This window comes from Chroicocephalus ridibundus, chromosome 7, assembly GCF_963924245.1.
Source record: "Chroicocephalus ridibundus chromosome 7, bChrRid1.1, whole genome shotgun sequence".
NCBI classification, from domain to species: domain Eukaryota; kingdom Metazoa; phylum Chordata; class Aves; order Charadriiformes; family Laridae; genus Chroicocephalus; species Chroicocephalus ridibundus.
The window spans coordinates 34,176,230-34,195,888 of NC_086290.1; the positions used below are offsets into that span (position 1 = coordinate 34,176,230).

At 35.8% G+C, this 19,659-nt stretch overlaps 1 protein-coding gene across 2 annotated transcripts in view; it reads left to right on the forward strand.

The window, feature by feature from the left end:
- Nucleotides 1–19,659, forward strand: part of PGAP1 (post-GPI attachment to proteins inositol deacylase 1) — a 45,398-nt gene that overhangs the window by 1,470 nt on the left and 24,269 nt on the right. For both annotated transcript variants that reach the window (XM_063342514.1, XM_063342515.1), the window contains exons 2-16: nucleotides 3,155–3,308; nucleotides 6,816–6,991; nucleotides 7,630–7,801; nucleotides 8,845–9,005; nucleotides 10,598–10,650; nucleotides 10,822–10,888; nucleotides 12,316–12,421; nucleotides 14,157–14,212; nucleotides 14,348–14,431; nucleotides 16,159–16,208; nucleotides 17,632–17,683; nucleotides 17,915–17,992; nucleotides 18,842–18,917; nucleotides 19,179–19,252; nucleotides 19,340–19,391. In XM_063342514.1, coding sequence (XP_063198584.1) covers nucleotides 3,155–3,308; nucleotides 6,816–6,991; nucleotides 7,630–7,801; nucleotides 8,845–9,005; nucleotides 10,598–10,650; nucleotides 10,822–10,888; nucleotides 12,316–12,421; nucleotides 14,157–14,212; nucleotides 14,348–14,431; nucleotides 16,159–16,208; nucleotides 17,632–17,683; nucleotides 17,915–17,992; nucleotides 18,842–18,917; nucleotides 19,179–19,252; nucleotides 19,340–19,391 — 1,411 coding nt within the window. The remainder of the gene's footprint in view (nucleotides 1–3,154; nucleotides 3,309–6,815; nucleotides 6,992–7,629; nucleotides 7,802–8,844; nucleotides 9,006–10,597; nucleotides 10,651–10,821; nucleotides 10,889–12,315; nucleotides 12,422–14,156; nucleotides 14,213–14,347; nucleotides 14,432–16,158; nucleotides 16,209–17,631; nucleotides 17,684–17,914; nucleotides 17,993–18,841; nucleotides 18,918–19,178; nucleotides 19,253–19,339; nucleotides 19,392–19,659) is intronic.

The following is a 19,659-nucleotide window of genomic DNA, read 5'->3' on the forward strand; positions in this document are numbered from 1 at the left end:
TTGCTAACCTTGACATAGTTGTGTTTGTTAGCCTACAAGAGAGAACCCTGGTATAGCTACAAGGGTTTGTCAGTGCTGTAGGACAAAATTTTTTAAGCAGTTATAAATACTTCAAAAACTAAATGGGAAGTTTTCAGATCTCTTAGCAGCACAAACCTACTTCAGCTTCAATCTGAAGCCAGCCAACGGAAAGTTACTAGCAAAAATCTGTGTGATGTTATTGGCAGTTGCATGAAATTCTCATCTGCCACCAGACATCTTTTGTATTTACTCCTTATGTCAGGGCTTAAATTCTAAGCCTCTTTAGGCAAGTGTTGTGCTGGTAAGAGATGCGCAGCTTAAGGGTAAGCAGTAGTTCCATGCAGGAGATGCAGGTCACAGCTGGCTGTATTCTTGCCTCTCAGAATTTCTATTCCCTGAATAATAGCCACTTTTATTGTGTGGAAAACAGTACTTTAGCTGGGGGGGGGGAGACATGATGAATTTGTCTGGGTTTGCTAAGGCATTATACTTTTCAAGTACCTCTTTGTTGTTGGAGAGGTTGTTTGTTTAATTTTTAATATCTTTGTAATGCTGGCATTAGTAGGAAACGGCAAGGTAGGAATTTCAGGTGAAAGGTACCTGTCCTCCCTTCCAGATTGGGCATCACATTATAAATCAAATAACTATTTGAGTAATTAAATATAAGAAGTTTCATTTCTTTTGTGTCTAACTGTGAGTTAGCTCACATTCAAGCTAATACAAAGTAATGGAATTGGTTTGGATTTTTTTTCTGTTTTGTACTTAACCATTTTTTTTTGCATGAGTTGTAGAATTGCAGTATTTGAATTTAACCTACCCATGTCCTGTTCAGCTAAGCTTGGTAAGAGATTCGGAAGTTAGTAATGAGGACTTTTTCACATAAGCCTAACTTCTTTGGGAACCAGGGTGAAAAATGAAGCCTACGTTGACATTGTAAAAAGTTACTGTAGCTCGTTACAACCAATTATATAACCAATGTCTTGAGAATTCAGAACTTAAAACCACTGTCACGGAACATGAACGTCGGTTTTCCTCTGCAGTTATGCGTTGACATTTTGCTATAATGTTTGAGCACTGTGATTTACAGAAAAAAACCCAATATTTTGGTAGAACAATTCTCATGGGTTGTGTAGTTTTTTTGTTTTTGACATTGACCCAGAGAAGGGCAGCTTGTTAATTTTATGTTTTGAAAAATTTTTGAAAGGACAATGAACCAGGAAGATACTGTGGAAGAACAGTTGATTTGATCCGACAGGAGGTCATTTAAACATATCTGGATGGCACTCTTAGTTTAGTAATGGAAACTGATTAATTTAAATTTTTTTTAATTTGTTTTTTTAAATCTGTTTTTTTTCACAGAATTTTGAAAGCCTTTGAAAAAAGGAGCAGTAGAAAGGAATGAAAAAGGGACAGAGAGGTTAGCAAAGTTGGAAAGGCGAGATGATGGAGAAAAGGGAAAGAACATTGAAAGGATGATCTGAAGACATGAGTCCTGAACAAAGCTTAATCTTTTTTGTTCACAGTGAAGGAATTAAATACAGTCTTTTTCTCTAATACATGTATTTTGTTATATATTATAAAATATAATATATATATAATATACATTTTAAATATATGTATCGAACATCATAAGAAGAGGTTGCAAATAACCAATATGGCAAACAGTTTGAAGGCTAAGGTAGAAAGGAAATAGTCTTTAGCCGAGGAGATACAGAGAAGAACAGGGTAAGGGAAAGTGTATGTGGGCAGGGAAAAGCTAAATCGCCTTTACTGTAGATGCAGTTGAAAGAAACAACTGAAATATCCAAAATAGCGATGCGTCTATTTCGAGAAAGCAATTAAGAGAGATTTTTGAGAAGATTTCTGATGCAAAACTGAGTTTAGTTTTGACCTTACTCTAAAATAAAATGTTTCCTTAAAATATAAATTACACCTTAGCAAATTTATTTTTAAATTCTCTTATTTGTCTCTGAATTGTCATAAGTAATCAAATGCTAGAACAAGTGTATTTGCATTCATAGGAATTTTAAAAATCTCAGACACTCAAAATTATAAACCAACCAACCTCCATACAGGAGTTAATTAAATGTTTTCTTGCTTACTACTTATTTTGTTTAAAGCAGTATCATATGGCTCGAAGAGTCGTAACTTACTGGTCTAAGACTTGATCATCACCTAACCTTCAGGTTTGAAGGTATTTTGTTCTTTTTTCTTTGGGAATTCGTAACCCTGTAAGTCATGTGATAAGTTAGGTGGTTAGTTGTTTACTTCTTTCTTTTAATACAAGAAATATGGCCTTTTTTAAGGTGACACTTGACTGTGTAAATTGGATCCCGAGTTGTTACAAAACTAGGTTGTTGGTCTCTAGACCACATAACTGACTCTGAGAACAGCAACAAAAAAAAAGCCCCAAGAGTATCACGGGTTTATTTTTTCTGACAAGCCATATTAAGGTGGTTACTACTATTGTTGAAATTCCCACTGCAGGTTACATCTCAGTAAAGAGCACCTACGAGAATTCCTGCTGCATCTGTAATTAACCCTGACGTAACAGTTGTCATCTGACAGTCACCTATGTAGCCCTGTTCTCGAGATTCAGCTTTGGTATCAGGTGCAGTAGCACGTCCTTGTTCTGAGTTATGTGGCATTGAAAAGGATTCCAGAACTGTTCAGGTGCAGCAGGAATAATTGGGATCACTTGTGCTCCAGTTTCTGCTCTGAAATTCTCATGTCCTGTGCGAAGTGGTTGGGTTTTGACAGGGTTGGGTTTTGACTGGTGGTTGGTTGGGTTCCCCCATAGTGTAAGGCTAGGTTTACTTGACGAATGTGCAACTTTAAAAGATACCTAATTGCATTAATTTGCAGCTTGTTTCAAAGCCAGTTAAAGTTAAGAGCTGTTTCAAGTAAGTAACTGCAGCCATTCGTGCACAGTAATACCTAATTAAACAAAATACTTGGTATTTTCTTTATAATTTTTTTAAAGCAGTTTTTCCTTCTGTGTTCTTTAGACTGTAATTTAAAACAATACCTAAAACATAAGCCAGATCGTTTAAATTACTGTATAAGCCACTATATTTTCTTTTGTGCAACAATATAAACAAGGTAATTGTTTTCTTTTTAACTTTTGCAACAGAAAATAAAATTACCAAAGAAAACAGCCAGACGATACCCAGTATATGAGCTCTATCTCTATGGGGAAGGGAACTACGCTGAAGAAAACAAAAATCTCTTCTTGAGAGGAATTCCAGTTCTGTTTCTTCCTGGGAATGCTGGCAGTTACAAACAAGGTAAGCATTTGGTTAAGTTATAGGTATGTACAAAGAGCTCCCATATTTATGCATTACTTAATGACAGTAAGTTTTCTGTTTGAAATAATATCAACAAAAGTCATAATGGCTGATCATATTATGGTATAGATATCATTGTTAGCCAATGGTTAATGTCAAGCAGTGAAGAGACTTCAATTTTGTTTGAAATCAGTTGAACAGTTGAGCTATAATATTTTTCTGGAGTAATACTTTTGACTTTTGAAAGCCTGAAACAGCAACGTTTATGCTGTACTAGGGCAGCACTGCACTCTTGCTGTGTTTTTGATCGTAAACTTCTAGTTGGTTTTGATTTGAACAAGGTTTAGTGCAGTTATGCCAAATAAGACAAGACCTAAATTTGATTAGAAGAAACTGAACAATCTAGAGTATGTGATCTGAAGTAATTACCTGCTATAGAAATAAGCATCGTCTTGTGGCTTGCCCTGTAGCTTGCATTATTTCCTACCTCTTTATGTGGTATTTTTTTCCTTAGCATCATTTTCTCACTTTACACATAGCCTATTTTTGTTTTCCATGTTATTCCCTCTTGCACTTCTAGGCTCGAAATGAAAAGAGGTAATAGTTTTAAAGCATTTTTATTTTTTGTTGTAAATACCAAAGTTAGTAGTTTGATGAACGTGAAGTATTGTGTGTGTTTATTCCAGTATCTGGTATTTCTTGGAGGCTGGGTTTGAAGACCATTATTGTTGTTCTCCAAAGTGTGCTTTGAAACAGTAATACTCTTATGATGTTGGCCAAATTGATGTGTGTGTATGGGGAAAACCACCACAGTCTAAACCCTGATATCTTACTGTGATAATTTTTCCTTATATTTGCACTGAACTTGGTGTTTAAATTATCTGATTTCAGAGAACCCTTGCAAAGTTTTTTGTTTGAGAACATACTCTCTGAGCTTATATCAAAGTAAAATATTTTACCAGCTTGTACTTTCAGAAAATCCAAAGAAGATTATGAACATAATGATTATGAGAGATACCATATGGACTTTTGTAATTGTGCATAAAGTATTGCAAATCTGAATTAATGCTGTCTCTAAAAACAGTACATCACTGTGCAGTACATCACTATGCGGGAAATAAAATAGTACTTTAAGAGTATGTTAGGAATCAAAAGGAAGTATATGAAGAAAAACTTAAACTGGTTGAGCAGAAGTACTAAGTGCTGTGGATATGATGTGCCCCTTAAGATCAGTAAATATTTAAATATTCTTTGTTTTGAGAAATTGATTTAGGGAGACTGTTAATAAGTCATATATTCATTTTTCAAAATCTTTGTTAAAATAAATTTTTCTGCCTTAATCAGTGGCTCAGAATACTTTTTGGTTTTATTATGGAATTTATGAAAATTCGTATTTCTTTCAGAATTTATTGTGGGATAAAACATTTAATTCTGATACCTAGATGAGCAGAGAAGCTGGTAGTGTTATTATTTTCATACTTGTTTAAAATATATATTCATATTTGCTGAGCAATGAAGATGGAAGTGTTGCTGCTGCCTTTGCTGGGTTTGTTATTTTGATGTGTTACAGGCTCCAGGGTGACCTTTTTGCAGCCTTTCAGTACCTAAAGGGGGCTTATAAGAAAGATGGGGGCAAACTTTTTACAGGGCCTGTTGTGACAGGACAAGAGGTAATGGTTTTAAGCTAAAAGAGGGTAGATTTAGACTATATGTAAGGAAGAAATTTGTTACAATGTGGGTAGTGAAACACTGGAACAGGTTGCCAAGAGAAGTGGTAGATGCTGCACCCCTGGTAACATTCAGGGTCGGGTTGGATGAGGCTCTGAGCAACCTGATCTAGTTGAAGATGTCCCTGCTTGTTGCAGGGGGGTTTAACCCTTTAAAACCTTTAAAACCCCCAACCTTTAAAAGTCCCTTCCAACCCAAACTATTTTGTTTTGAAATGTTAATTTATCATCTTTCATGGGTACTAAAATGAACCTTTGAAAATGTACAAAATTCAGACTTTGACTAAAAGATGATGGTCTAGTTTAATTGTTAGGAATGACCCTGAGATTGTGAGAATTGAGATCCTGAGTTTTATTTAGGAATCTGTCGCATGCTTGCCCTGTGATCTTTGGTAATATTCTTGTTCCTTTTACCATGACTTCGAGATAATGAAGTTGCGACAAGATATTTGATCTTTTAAATACTTTTCAGGTCTTTTCAAATAATTTCAAAGGTTTTCTTATTGCTTATTACTTTTAGATAGAATTGGTGGAATGACAACTACAAATTAGATTTACAAATTTCATCATGCTGGGTGTTTGAACATATAAAGTATTTCATAAGTATTACTTTACAATGTCATTAACTTTGCTGAAATTTGTTTGATATGTAAATTCTGTAGCAAACTTTGCTGAGAAGGAGGATTCTGTAGGCTGCAGATCTCTGGAAGTGTTGCACTCCAGAAGAATCTTGCTTCTGTATGCTGGATTTGGGCAGACCTTTCTGGCAATCATTAGTTTATTTGCAAAAGTATATACTTGCTTTTGGGACTCTCTCTTTTCTTTTCTTCTTTCCCTATTGTGCTTTTTTTAATTTGTAACCGTTACTGTTCCCATCCTGCCACGTCTCCATGGAAACTCGGGGACAATTCTGCACTCAGAAGGCTGTGTTAAAGAGCAGCTGGGGTTAGGTGGAGAAGATGGGTCAGAAGCAAGACTGTGTAAACAGAACATTTTCTTCCTCAAGATTTTAGGTGGGAAAGTGTCTTTTGGGGTTTGTTTCTTCCAATCCCCTGTACATATCTTAGTGGTATTTGGGAATGTTGTCCTAGAGTTGATGGCCTTCAAAGGAATTTTAGGAAAGCTTAGCAGTAGCGATGCCTCTAGAGTTGAAGTCAAGACTGTTTGTTTTTCCTTCTTGTCCTGGTGTGGCTGTAAGAAGGTGCAAATGAGATGAGAAAAGCAGCCCTCAGATGGAGGAACATAATCCTTGATCATGTATAATTTGTTTTTGACATAAAATATCTCTGTAGTCAGCAGTAGGCTAGGTTGTGTGGTTAACTGTCATAAACATAGTATGCAGCTCTTGGTAACTCAGTCCAAACTTTCTTTTTGTCTCATCAGGTTTGTTCTTTTCCAGATTCTTCTGTAAACTCTTGTTATGATATGTTTACTAATATCTCTTTACCAGAGGGATCCTTATAAAAATAGGAAATAACTATTTCTTTTCCCATTTTACAATTTGGTTCCAACAGTGACTGGCTGACACTTTTGCTCTGATTATTTATGTCTTCAAATCTGTTTTTGTAAAACTAGTGTGATTACGTATTAGAAAAGGGATTATTTGCTTTTGGATGTCTTTTTCATCCTTTTTTTACTTTTATAAATTACTTGAGGTGAACAATGAATTTAAGATAACATGTTTTTCTTAATAGATTGTATATTTATGTGTTTGTCTACTAATGACAATGCTAAGCAGTGACTATTAGGTTGTTCTAATTAAGGTGTTTTCTTTTCCCAGTACGTTCTCTTGGCTCCATTGCACTTAGAAAAGCAGAAGATGTTGACTTCAAGTATCATTTTAATTTCTTCAGTGTCAACTTTAATGAGGAGTTGGTTGCATTGTATGGTGGTAGTCTGCAACGACAGACCAAGTTTGTGCATGAATGCATAAAAGTAATTCTTAAGTTGTACAGGGTAAGTAGTGACATATGCTGAATAATGTACTTGCATTTTGGAATGGGATTCTGGGCTGCCTTTTCTGCTGGAAAACTGAAGAATGATGAGTAAAGCAAGGAGACTTTATGACGTGTGTATATAATTGAATGTGATGGTAGTGCAATACAGAAGTGCTGCTCTTCAGTAAATTTTTAATGCTTGTGACAATCCCAGAGCCCTAGTGTTAGGTCCTGTAACTGTGTTTCTAAATAAATACTTCCATGCACAGCGTATGCTATTTTTTTTGCAGTAGAGATGTAAACTTTCCCTAGTTTACTAAAATATTAGTATAGCATCACTTTACATCCAGTTCTCTCTAGGAAAGTTCTTTGATAGCCTAAGAGTCTTGGAAATTAAAATAAGCTGAAGTTTCCTGTGCTTACATAGGCTATATAATATTTAATTTCGAGCTGCAAACTTCACATTAAACACATTTTTTGAGATAGCAACTAAATTTATATTAATTTTGTAAACTTGTCAAGTTGATACTAGTTAATATTATCCTTGATAGGACATAAGTTAATTTTGGGGGGAAAAAAAAAAGTACAACTGATAACTACAGTTCAATGTCAGATCTGTTTTTGATGTGTCTAATTACTCTTTGCTGTTTGCTTAAGGATCGAGAATTTGCACCAACCAGTGTTGCAATAGTAGGTCATTCCATGGGGGGTCTTGTTGCAAGAGCATTGCTTACCCTGAAGAATTTTAAGCCTGAACTTATAAACCTCCTTATTACGCAAGCCACACCTCATGTTGCACCTGTAATGCCTTTAGACAAATATCTTACCGGTAAGTATTGCAGGTTATCTAATTGATCCTCTCAAGCATGGATAGGTGAAGTTCTTGCAAATCAAGAGCAAAATGTGCTGTTTTGTTTACTGTGATTAATCTATTCCTTTGTTGTGTGGTTGTGTGAGAGCACTAGGATACCGAGAGAAAGTAAGGTGTAATAAAATGAATTATGTGGACTTGAGCTGCTGTGCAGGGCCTGGAGCTCTCAATAATTTGTAATTTTAGTAAGTTGCAGAGCATGTTACTTAATTTGTAAGCTTTCCAGCAAATGACAATTTTTCTTTCTTTTTTATAAACTTGACCTCTGTAATGGCTTTCTTTATCAAATGTATTGCCTAAGTAGAGTTGTTAAATTTAATGTTTGTCACGCCCAAAGGTTGGGGGGGTGAGACTATTAAATGCAGATATAATTATATATTTTATATAATATATTTACACAAAAGATAGATCGTATTTTCCGCTCACCTAAATAACTGTGGCATAAAAAATGAAGTATAATCATTATGCATGTACTATACACTTTGTGAAAAGCTAGATTTGACTAAATTATACTGATAAAATATGTGCTCAGTGATAATTGTGCTGCTACATGTAGATATTGGGGGAATTGGTGAAGGAATGGGAATAGACATTTATTTTCATTATTCTCTGTGGCACCCAAGAGGAATGGATTATCTTTAGCTGCTGAATTTGATTTATTGTGCTTGTATTAATTCTCTCTCCTACAATTGATTGCAATGCAGTACTACTTCCTTGCTGACTGTTTCTGGACTCTGTCTGTCCTTAAAATAAATCTGTGGTTTGCTACTCAAACAGTATATGTGCTCAGATGATATAGAAGGTGTATGTGTCTTTCCCAGCTGCTACCTTCTTGGGGTTAAAACGATATTTTTCCTTCCTTATATGAATCAAAAGTGATAACTGGAGCATGAATGTGTCTAGGGGGGCTACAGAAACTTTTAGTTAAGTGTTTCTATAGCTTTTTTGTATCTCAAGTAGACTTACTGGGATATTGTAATTGATTTTAATATATCTTATAGATTTTTATACAGCTGTAAACAATCATTGGATTCTAAAGGCCCAAGATTTAAGAAATTTAACTACCCTTTCTGTGGCGGGAGGATTCAGAGATTACCAAGTTCGTTCAGGACTGGCTTTTCTACCAAGATTGAGTCAACATGACAGTGCCTTATCTGTTGTGGTAAAAAAGCAAACTATTTTTTTGGTTTTTGCATGGACCTATGTTAGATAGCTGTTTATGTAATGCATGTATCGGTGTCTAATTATGGTCTGTATGTGCAGCATATTATAACTAAATATTAAAATACTACATGTGAAAACACAAAGTAGATAGTGTACGGCTATAAACCCATAAATAGTTGGTTGTAGTCTAAATGAGTGTCCTCTGGAAGAGGATGTTTTGGAGTGGATTTGAATCTTCTACCACTTGGTAGTGTTTCTTCTTGCCACCTTCTTGCACCTTTTTAGTTTCAGAACTCAGGTATTATTTTCCTGCGTTTTTACAAGAGACGTGTATATGGAGACTGACAGACGTGCAGTATAGGAATAGACTACTGGTTTGATTATAAAAAAACAGCTTTGGCTTCAAGCCTTCTATTTGTATTTACTGTTTTTCGAAGAACTTTGGAATAGAAAAGATCTACTGGATCATCAAGTCCAGTCTTCTGCTCTTGCAGGCATCTGTCTCCTTCCAAAACTAATCAGACAACGTCATAGAAGCAGTTAGGTTTGTCATTCCATCCCCCTGCCATCAACCTGTTCCTAACATGGAAGTAGCCAGAAAACGCTCCTCAGTAGGAAGAAAATTTGTAATTTCCAACTTCTCTTTACTCCACGAGCCAGCTTTTAAATGCACTTTCACATCAACTTGAAATGTTATCCGAAGTAGTTGTTATTCCCTTGGTGTTTACCTCCCTGTCCATTGTACAGAAAGCTGTCTATAAATAGTCTCAGCTCTGATTCTGCTAGGCTAAGAAGATTAACTCTGCATTCCCTTTGTCCTAGTAACCATTCTCTGCATCTGCTCAATTTTCATTTCTCTTGAGTGTTGGTGACCAGAATTTTGCATGAGATCTCATGTGTAGTGGTACCACTTCTTTCTCATGGTTTTTTTATTTTTTCTTACTTTTTTGGTTTGGGGGTTTTTGTTCTGTTTTGGGGGCGGTGGTATTGTTGTTTGGTTTGTTTTTTTTTTTCTTCCTGGCTGTAATGCATCAATAGTTGATACTTACTTGAATCAAGGTGTACAACTAGGTGATGAGCTCCATTTATGGGAGGTGTTTTTGATATTATTAGCCCCTAAAATGCAATACACTTTAGTAAATGAATAGCTTCAGACTGTCCATTTCTTCCTGCATGGTCTTCTGATGCTCCTTTCTGTTGAGGATGCCCTTGCTTTTTCAGCAGCAGCTTTCATTGGCATGCTTCTATTCTTGTGTGCCAAGATCACTTATTAAAATAGTAAGATGTCATAGAAGCAGTCTTTGAAGAAATTTTGGTAAGTTTTCTCTATACCATTATTTGCCCTTTCACCATTAGACTCTGCTATCTAACATAGCTAACTTAGTCATTTTGTTTCACACGTGCTTCAGCACGTGTAAGACTTTTTTTTTTTTTTGACTGAGGAAGTCATTCTATTGTACCTTAATCCCTGCAACACTATTCTTTTTAATAATTGTGCAAATATGTTTAAATAAGGAGGGCAAAGGCTTGCTTAGAATTTTAAAATGTTGAATACTAACAAAATCTTAATTTTTTTTCTTCCCCAAACAGAGCTCAGCTGTGCCTAGAGCATGGGCCTCAACAGACCATCTCTCCATAGTGTGGTAAGCTAATGAACAAAGGTTAATTGACTGACCATACATCCCTCTGTTCTCTACTGTTACCACATTATACAGTAATTTAACTTCAGCATAATATTATTATGATGTCTCATCTGACCACTTTTATTCCCCTAGATATTTCCTTTCTAGATTTAATTTCACTTATTCTTCTAGGTGCAAAGAATTGATCCTGGCTACCATTAGAGCTTTTTTTGATCTCATAGATGAAAATACAAGGCAGGTTTGTATATGTGGTCTCCTGTATATTTCTCCATCAAACCTTTTTCTTCCATCCCAGAATGTTTAATCAGGACAAATATCATCCCATTATACAGAAAACTCCTTTTTAATTGTATTAAGTCATGCCGAGAAAATTGCTGGTTTGTACCTGTCGCTGAAAAATTCTGTGGTTTTGTGTTGTTTGACCAATGTGTCAGAAATAATTAGGTGTTAACTCAGTTTTTATTATTGACTGCTTCATGCTTTATAGCTGGAGTGTGGACTGAACTTTTCTTCCATAATGCAGCAGGCTTACTTGACTTGCACCAGCAAGTTTTGCTGGCTGTGTAGCTTTGAATGTGACCTCTCAATATGTGTTTGAATCACCTCCTTTGACTGTGATAGTTTAACTCAGACATAATGCTTCTCGAACTTGCCCATGTGTTGTCATCACAGTGGCCCAGCACCAGCATGCGTTTGTTGTGTCCTTTTGCAAATTACACTTACAAAAATAGAATGCAAGTAAAATACTACCATAAATTATTTATTGCTTTTCTAAATAAATATCCTGTATCTTACTTTTCAAAAACTGTTGGAGAAATCTCCTGTTGTACTCTGTTCTCTTTCTGAAATGTTATGCAGCAGTAAACGTGAATTGGAATTAAGGTCCAAGAGGTTGAAAATATGTTAGAGCAGAGCCCCAGACGTAGAGGAGGAAGGCTTCCAGGTGTTGTTTTTGAGGCTGTTTGGGCCAGACTTCTCTAGTTTCGTGGGTGTACTCACTTTAAAATGTGTTTTAGAGAGACAAAATGGGGTACAGTTGTTCTGGAGCTGACTGGCAGTGTGCTGGAGGGTAGAACTTTTCAGAAATCAGTTGTGATGGCCACAATTTTTAAAAACTGAATAGACAAAAATTAGTCCTGTACATTTGATTTTGAATAAAACCCCAACCAAACCAAACAAAAAAAATAACCAACAAAAAAACCCCTCAACCTAAAATGAAAGCAAATCACAACGTAGCTCTACATCTGTTTGGATGCTTGAAATATTACTACATGTAGTAAGCTGGATTTGTGAACTCAGACTCATAAATATAAATGAGAATTTTTCCTGAACTCTGGCATAAATGTGTTATTTCAGGAAGAACGCATGTGGGTCTAGAAAGAAAGTTTAATAGAATGGCTTTCTTTTGTTCAGAGTAGGCAAGGATCTAAAACTCGTAAAAGTTTCAGCTATGCTTCATAACGTGTAGACTTTTTGTATTGCGGTGATGGAGTATGTTATTTTTTCAGATTATTGAATTTAGAATAGAAAGTGTACCGTGTTTTCTAATAATCTCTCCTGCCTCTCATCCCAAAAACTGTATTGCTAGCTATGGTCATGTGATGACTTAAATCACACAAATTGGTAAAATAAAATTTGTTAATGTGGTTTTTTTTTTTTTTTTAGATAACTGAGGATCCAAAGAAAAGAATGTCTGTACTGAATCACCACTTCGTGAGACACCCTGCAAAGATATTTGAGGAAAATCCTGAAGCTTTTACAGAACTCACAGGTGTGCGGCAGTTTTCTTTTGAACAGGATTCAGTGATATTCCTTAGTGAGAAGATTAACTATTAACAAACAAACTTCTGGAATACATTTTGTCCTTCTTCAGACATTGCTAAAATAATATGGGTTATAGACCTAAGCTATCAGCTTTTGTGTGGTTTCAGCACTAAATAGGTTAAAAGGGGTAGGAGCAAAAGTCTCACTTTTATATGGCTTAGATTTTCGGGGGCGAGCAGGAGTCGTGTTTACATCAGGGTGTCCAGTAGACAATCTCAGAAATTGGGAATAGCTGGATGTCAAAAGTACAGTCTAATCTACACTTACATACCATGCTTGCAAGAGGGATAGTACGGGTGTTGTAGAGCCATTGTGTTAGTTTTGTGCTACTCATGGAAATCCTGAATATTCAGATCTGCTGCATCAGTGACTTCCTTTTTTTCATGACATGGCAGGGTAAAACGGACTGCACAGTAATGGTTTCCTTGTAACTGCTAAGAATGCATAGTTAAAGGTGAGAAATTTTGACTGCATGGAGTCTTGGAAACTAAACAGAACTTTTGCAGGGCACAGATGTATTCCTGCTTTTGCTGAAATGCATTGAACCATTTTATGAAAACCATTTTATTTCAGGAATTTTCTTTACATAGGCTAATGCAGAAGTTCTAAGGTAGCTTTAACTTTGGTGTCCAGTTTTGGGCACCCTAGTATAAGGTGGCCTTTAGGCGTTGACGTATACTGCACAGGACCACCAAAATGGTTAGCTCCTGGGGCATAGGACATGGGGGAGAGAGCGAACTGGGCTTTTTCACCCTAAAGAGAATGCTAATTGCTCTCTTCAACTGCCTAATGAAAGATTGCAGAGAAGGTGAAGCTAGGTTTTTCTCAGAGGTGCACAGTGATAACACAACAGGCAGTAGAGTCCAGTTACAACAAAAGAAATTCCAATTAGATATTAGGAAAAAGTGCTTCACCAGGAGGGTGGTCAAACACTGGAACATGTGTCCAAAGAGGCTGTGGAGCTGATTTTTTGTTTGTTTGTTTGTTTGCCTTTTTGGGGGCCAGTTTTTAGCAATAAGGAGGAATATGTTTAAATTGGATATCGTGTTTGCATCTTCCTATTTGTGGTGACCTCTTGACAGCTAAATTTGTGATGAACTTGTTACTGTAATTACACAGAAGTAAGATATTAACCTTCTTGCATGACAGTTTGCATTGTTTGTATCTCTATTCTCTTTGTTATTCTGTCTTACTCTTTTTCCAGACAAATCTTTTAAACTGCTACTTTTTTCTTGTACGTGTTATTCACTTCATCGTCAACTGGCTTCTACACAAGTTTCTGTATGGGTTTTCTTAAGAGGCTGACAGGACCAAAGTTTGGGGCTGTTTTTAATGTTGCCTCAGCTTTAATCAGTCTCATACCCTGTTAATTGCATTACTGTCATTCAGTTTCTTAGTTGTTTTGTTGCCTTGAGAGCTTTGTTTCAAGATCCTTAGGGTATTTGTTTTACAATTACAATGTAGTAATTGGATCCCAGGGTTTTGCTGTTGCCTGTGTAACTGATGATAACTGTTGCATGTAATGCGAAGCAGTAGCAATCCTGAGTGTTGATAAAGCTTATAAAGTCTATGGCCATTTACAGGTAAGAGAATAAGACCTTGGTTATAAGTAAAAGATAAGATTTTGGAGAAAAGGATAATAGCTCCTGCAGTGTGGCATATAAAAACTTATTTATTTTTAGGAGCTTTCACATGGATTACAGTCAAAGCTTCAAAATGGACTTACTCATCTTACAATGTAAGTAACACTTTTTTGCCACATTGTGTTTTTATGGGTTTTGGGGGTTTTTTGGGTTTTTTTTTTTGTGTTTTGTTTTGGTTTTTGTTTGGTTTTTTTTTTTTTTAACTAATGAGCAACTTTTTTTCTTTTAAGGATTCTGATGGAAAATTTTTCACATTTCCTCTTGCAAGCCACAGAAAATCATACAGTCATGTTTACTGTGAAAACAGTATGTTGGTGAGAAAATAGTTCTTTAATGTTTTTTAACTTAAATTTGCTGAAGTTTTAAGACAGTTTAATGAAACTGTTGTTGAAATTACTGACATTGATACTTACTGTTTTAGCATGTCACGCTTAGTGTTCAAGATCTGAAACCTTCAATGCCACCTGAAACTCAAATGTTTTATTTTTGACTCTCTTACGGTTAGCCCCAGGTTAATTTCTCCTTTAATTCTGTATTGATGGTTTTGAATGAAGAAGTTATTTTTAGTGCTGCCAGGGTTCAGCCATACTTCTAATTTGGGAAAGCTGTTTATAGGTTTGCTTTCCCGTAATAAAATTTAAGTGAGTCTGAAAGGCTACAGAGATCTTCCTCTTAGCAGTGGATGCAAATGGAAGGCAGATGAGAAAACAGCACCACCTCAGTTGTCCTCTCTATTGAGAGGAGAGGCGATAATGTGCATTTCTTGTATTTTTATCTCCAAACACATAAATCTAGCCAAAATGTTTTTGAAATTTTTAAAAAATATTTTCTGAAAGGAATTAATGTAGTCTCTTGGCAAACTGGAGATAGATTAATATGCTCTTCAGAATTATGTATCTTAGATCAGTGGCGAGAAAATTGAGATGCTTTCCTGTTCCATCCTGCCTGTCCCTGTTGCCACTCCTACCCCTACCAAAGGGATTCATACCTCATGTTGTGAAAAAAGATTGTATATTCTCAGTGCTTTCCTAATTGTCCGTCCCAGTAGCATCTTCAATATTTACACATTTGTTGTAATCTTAGTTGTGCTTTAATAGCGTAACTTTTGCCTTTTCTATAATATCTTAAAGACAGGACTAGTACTGCTTGAGGAGGAGAAGGTACAGAACAATGTCTGAGATACTCGCATCATGGTACTGTTGCTTCAGAACACTCAAATGCTTGAGGGAGGGAGCAGTAGAACATGAAATGTCTAAAGCATTCCTCAACTACTTAGGATAGTACATTAAGATGTTTCTTTTGGTTAGAAAAGATTAAATTCTAATAAAATTGAATTTTACATCATATGTAAGGCAGATACTTTATTTTTTTTTAAGAGAAATGGTGAAAGTGTGTTTGCTTAACCTTGTATTTGTTTTTAGAAACTGTGTTGATTCATAACTAGAAAAGGTTATGAATCAACCTTTGTTTGCAAGTGGAAGTTATTTAAAATGGTTCCTAGAAAGCCCTGCCTCTCACTCTTATAGTTCATCTTTCCATTCTTGTAATTGTAATTCCAAGATTATGATATCAGACTTCTAGTGGAGGATATCACTTGCTGTTAACACAGAACTTTGACTTCATTGCAAAATGAAGAACAAAAGTTGCTGGATATCTTTCATTATAAATAATTGAGGAAATCTGAGAGAGACGGTTTTTATCATCATCTTCACTTTTACACTTCAGCATTTGACATCCTTATGAGAGTTTGGTCAATATAGTGATGGCTGCTGCAGACACACTTAATAGAAAAGGAGTGAGATGAAGATGGAAGTTGGTTCCTCTTTTTAGTAAGTTAATTGCACCAAGGTTCTGCCATCAGAGGGTTTTTAGAACAGTTGTTGACATCTGGTGTACTGAAACAGCATACAGAATTTCTGGAGAAGATTATCAGCATTAACTCCTGCATTGTTTAATTGAGTAAAGAATTGCTGTTTTTTAATATATTTATAAATACAGTCACACATAGGTAATGTACTATTTTATGGTATTGCCTTTATAGGACACAAGTAGTTGGATTTATGGCTGTATGAACAGTAATTCATCAATGTGGTGAGTATAAACAGTTCCTGTTCTTTATTCAAATGGATCTTGTGAGACTACATTTGAAAGTGAAGCATATAAAATATCCTTCTCCTTAGGAGGGAAGAGGTTGTGAAGAAAAGTAAAATCCTTACTGTGAATAATTCATGTTTTCTGTATCACCAAGAGAACAGGAAAGAATAGTTTTTCTCAGAACTACTGCATGAATACAGAATAAAATAGGTGAACTTTTTCTTCTCTAAGCTGTATTTTTGACCTTTATAGCAGTGAAAAGTTGCTCCTGTTGCTCTCTTGTGGACACTACATGCTGTGCTGGATTCCTAAATCATGTGTTTTGTAGCTTCTCTTTAGAATCCTATCACAGAAGACATCAAATATCACTCAAAGCCTTCAGAAGAGTGGATTGGAGCATCTCTTTTTTTTTTTTTTTCTTATTCCAAAATTGCTATTGTCATACAAAAAATATTTAGAAAAGTGGGTGATGTAGTGATTATTTGAATCAGGTCATTACAGTCATTACAAAATGGATGTAAAACACTGGCTTACCTTACATTTGCAAAGTAAGCTCAAAGTAAATTCAATGTACCCTTCAGGTTAGGGAAAGCTTCCAGGTGGAATTGAGCTAGCATAGTATTTATCTCTTCTGGGATCTGTGCTAAGGTGTATAGCCACAGAGCGTTGCCTCCAGCTGACAGCCAGATGACATAATTACTTTGTCCTGCTCCAAGGAGAAGTTGGCTGTTACTTCTTTGTATAACCTTTGATCAGCATCAAATGCAGCTTAGCCTAATTCAGGACTGCTGCCTAAAACCTCATCTAATAATAGTGGTTTTGTTGTGGACTGTGTCCTGAGGTCATGTAGCATTATTTAGAGAAACAGAAATATCCTGGTATTCTAAAAACCAAAACTTAAAATGACTGAATGAATGTGTTGCAGTTCAGTGTGTTGACTTAATATAAGTACACACCATTTTAGAACTGCTGTTAGCTCTGCAGCAGCTAACAAAATTTTTGTTTTATGTGGTATATTTTGGATGTTTCCACAGGAAAAATTGGCACTTTTGATGTTTAAAAGGTGCTAATAAAACTGTGTGTTAATTCAATGCCAGTGCTGTTTTAGCTCATTAAGAATTTTCATTATGTGTCTGAAGTTGCATGGCTAATAACAACTGTATGTTTTGTGTATACGAAGTTAGAGCTTTGCTTTAACTTGTTTTTGCAAAAACAAGATTTGTATTATCTGAAATGATTATAGTTTGATAAATTACTATGGTAGCTACCTGCAGTAGACCCACACTGGTTCTCAATTTAAAATCATGTGAATCCATATATATCTATAGAGAGAGAAAAGCTGTCTATGTTAATCCACTGTCATAACGTAGTGCCTGTATAATGAATATGCTCATCCTTTAACATGCATGAATTTTTACAGCCTGGAAGCTACTGATTTATCCTGGAAAGCTGAGTTACTTCCAACCACCAAGGTAAGCATCGTACATAATTTGTAGGAGAGGTGCTTTGTGGGGTAGTTGTATGTCACAGGAGAAGGATCTGTTCTGTTTACAGTATTGGAACATGCAATTGTATTCCAGAGGAAGGGGTACAAGAAGTGGACATCTGGGAACTGGCTAGGGGTAAGCTAAGGGATATGTTCAGTAATGACTTTTCTTTTTCTTTCTTTCTTTTTTCTTTTTTTTTCTTTTCTTTTTTTTAAGGTTGTAATACTGCAACTTCAGGACTATCCTTCTTTGTCCCACATTGTCATTCAGGCACTACCCACAGTTGGCAATAAGGTAAAATAATAAAAAAAAAAAGAAATGCAGAAATTGCTTGCGTAGTGCATTCATAGCTTTCAGATGCTATGACAGAAGGAAAAGAAAGTACATTAAGTATGTGCTAAATTCCTTTGAGAAACCATAGACCTACACTCCAGTGTGGCTTGAAGGTAACTTTGTTATATTCTGTCAGCTCAGAAACATTTTCATTTGATAAAATGCCAAATGCAAGGCGTGAGTAGTACTTGAAACATATGAAGTGACAGCTCTCAAAACAGTTATTAGAGTTCTTGTTGGAGATTCTAATGTTCTTCCTTGTTTTTCTTAATATTCTGGTTGTATTCCTGAATATTTATCTTCTTGAACAATCGGTTCTCTTATCCAGGGTGGCAGAGAATGCTGTAGATAATTGAAGACATCACATATGGATTCTGGGGAGCTTGGTGCAGATACCTCTGTAAGCTCTGAGACCACAAATAATGTGGTCGACTGAGTTGTGCAGAGTTTAATAGTTCTGAATTTCACAGATGAGTTCGATATCTTTGCATCAAGGCCTCTCAGGATCCCACTAAAAGGAACACTTAAGGGGTGTGAACTGGATTCTAGTCATTCTCAGCTATTTGAACAGCCTTTTGAAGGTTCTTGCAAATGGATGAGAGCCAGAGAGCCTGGAAGTTAAGCTTAAGCTACCCAAACTTGTACTGCTGTGTACAGGAACAAACTACATGTCAGTCCCTGTTGGTGGAGTGGGGAGAGGTGGTTTTTCAGCATTTGTGTCCTGTACTCTACTTGAGCCTCTGAATAGAATTTGGCAAGTGCAAAGGCCTGTGCTTGGTTTAGATCTGTATTTAATATCCTGAATTGCAGTATACTTTGGACTGTGAATTCTTCAAAGAGGATTCCAGAACAGTACAGCTTCCTGTAACTCATCTTTTTTCATTTGGTAAGTATAGCATATTACTTTTGGAAAAAAATGGAAAACTTCTATTACTAACATTTGGATAATAATTTGCCTAAAAATTCCAATGGTCAGGGAGGTTTGGGGGGTTGTTTTTACTGAAGTTAATACAGTAATACAATAATAAGACAAAGAAATAAGAAATGTGAGGATTTTGACTAACAGATATAGAAGCATATAAGTCTCCTGGCGGGGGGGGGGGGGGAAGTAGTAAGTTCTTGGATAACTTTATCTAATCCTTTACAGGGCTTTCTTCAAGCAAAATTCTTTTAAATTCAACCGGCTTACTTTACAATGTACAGCTCCAGCACTTTAACCAAGTAAGAATGGTACTTAATTTTTTAAGCTACTGTAACCACTGTTTGGAGAATGTAAGTGATTTGTTTGTGGGTTTTTTTATGTTCTAGATATATCAAGCTTTCAAAATTTATATAGAGGGCCACTGCCAGTCACTCAAAGGTAAATGTAAGTCTTGTCTAAAGTATAAATTTATAAAACAATGCTTGTTGAAAATTCTCAAGACTGAAGCTGATGGAAACAAAAGTCCTCTCATGCAATGTGGTTTAGGCAGTACTGTTATAATTGGCTCAAGCACCTCACTTTCCACTTTTTAAGAAGGATAAGTCAAAGAAAATGTGGAATTAGTCCTCGTATGTTTGTTTTTCTTACTTCCCAGCAAAGGGAAGTTGAACTTCAGGCAGGATTCTGCATTATGTTGAAAGTGTTC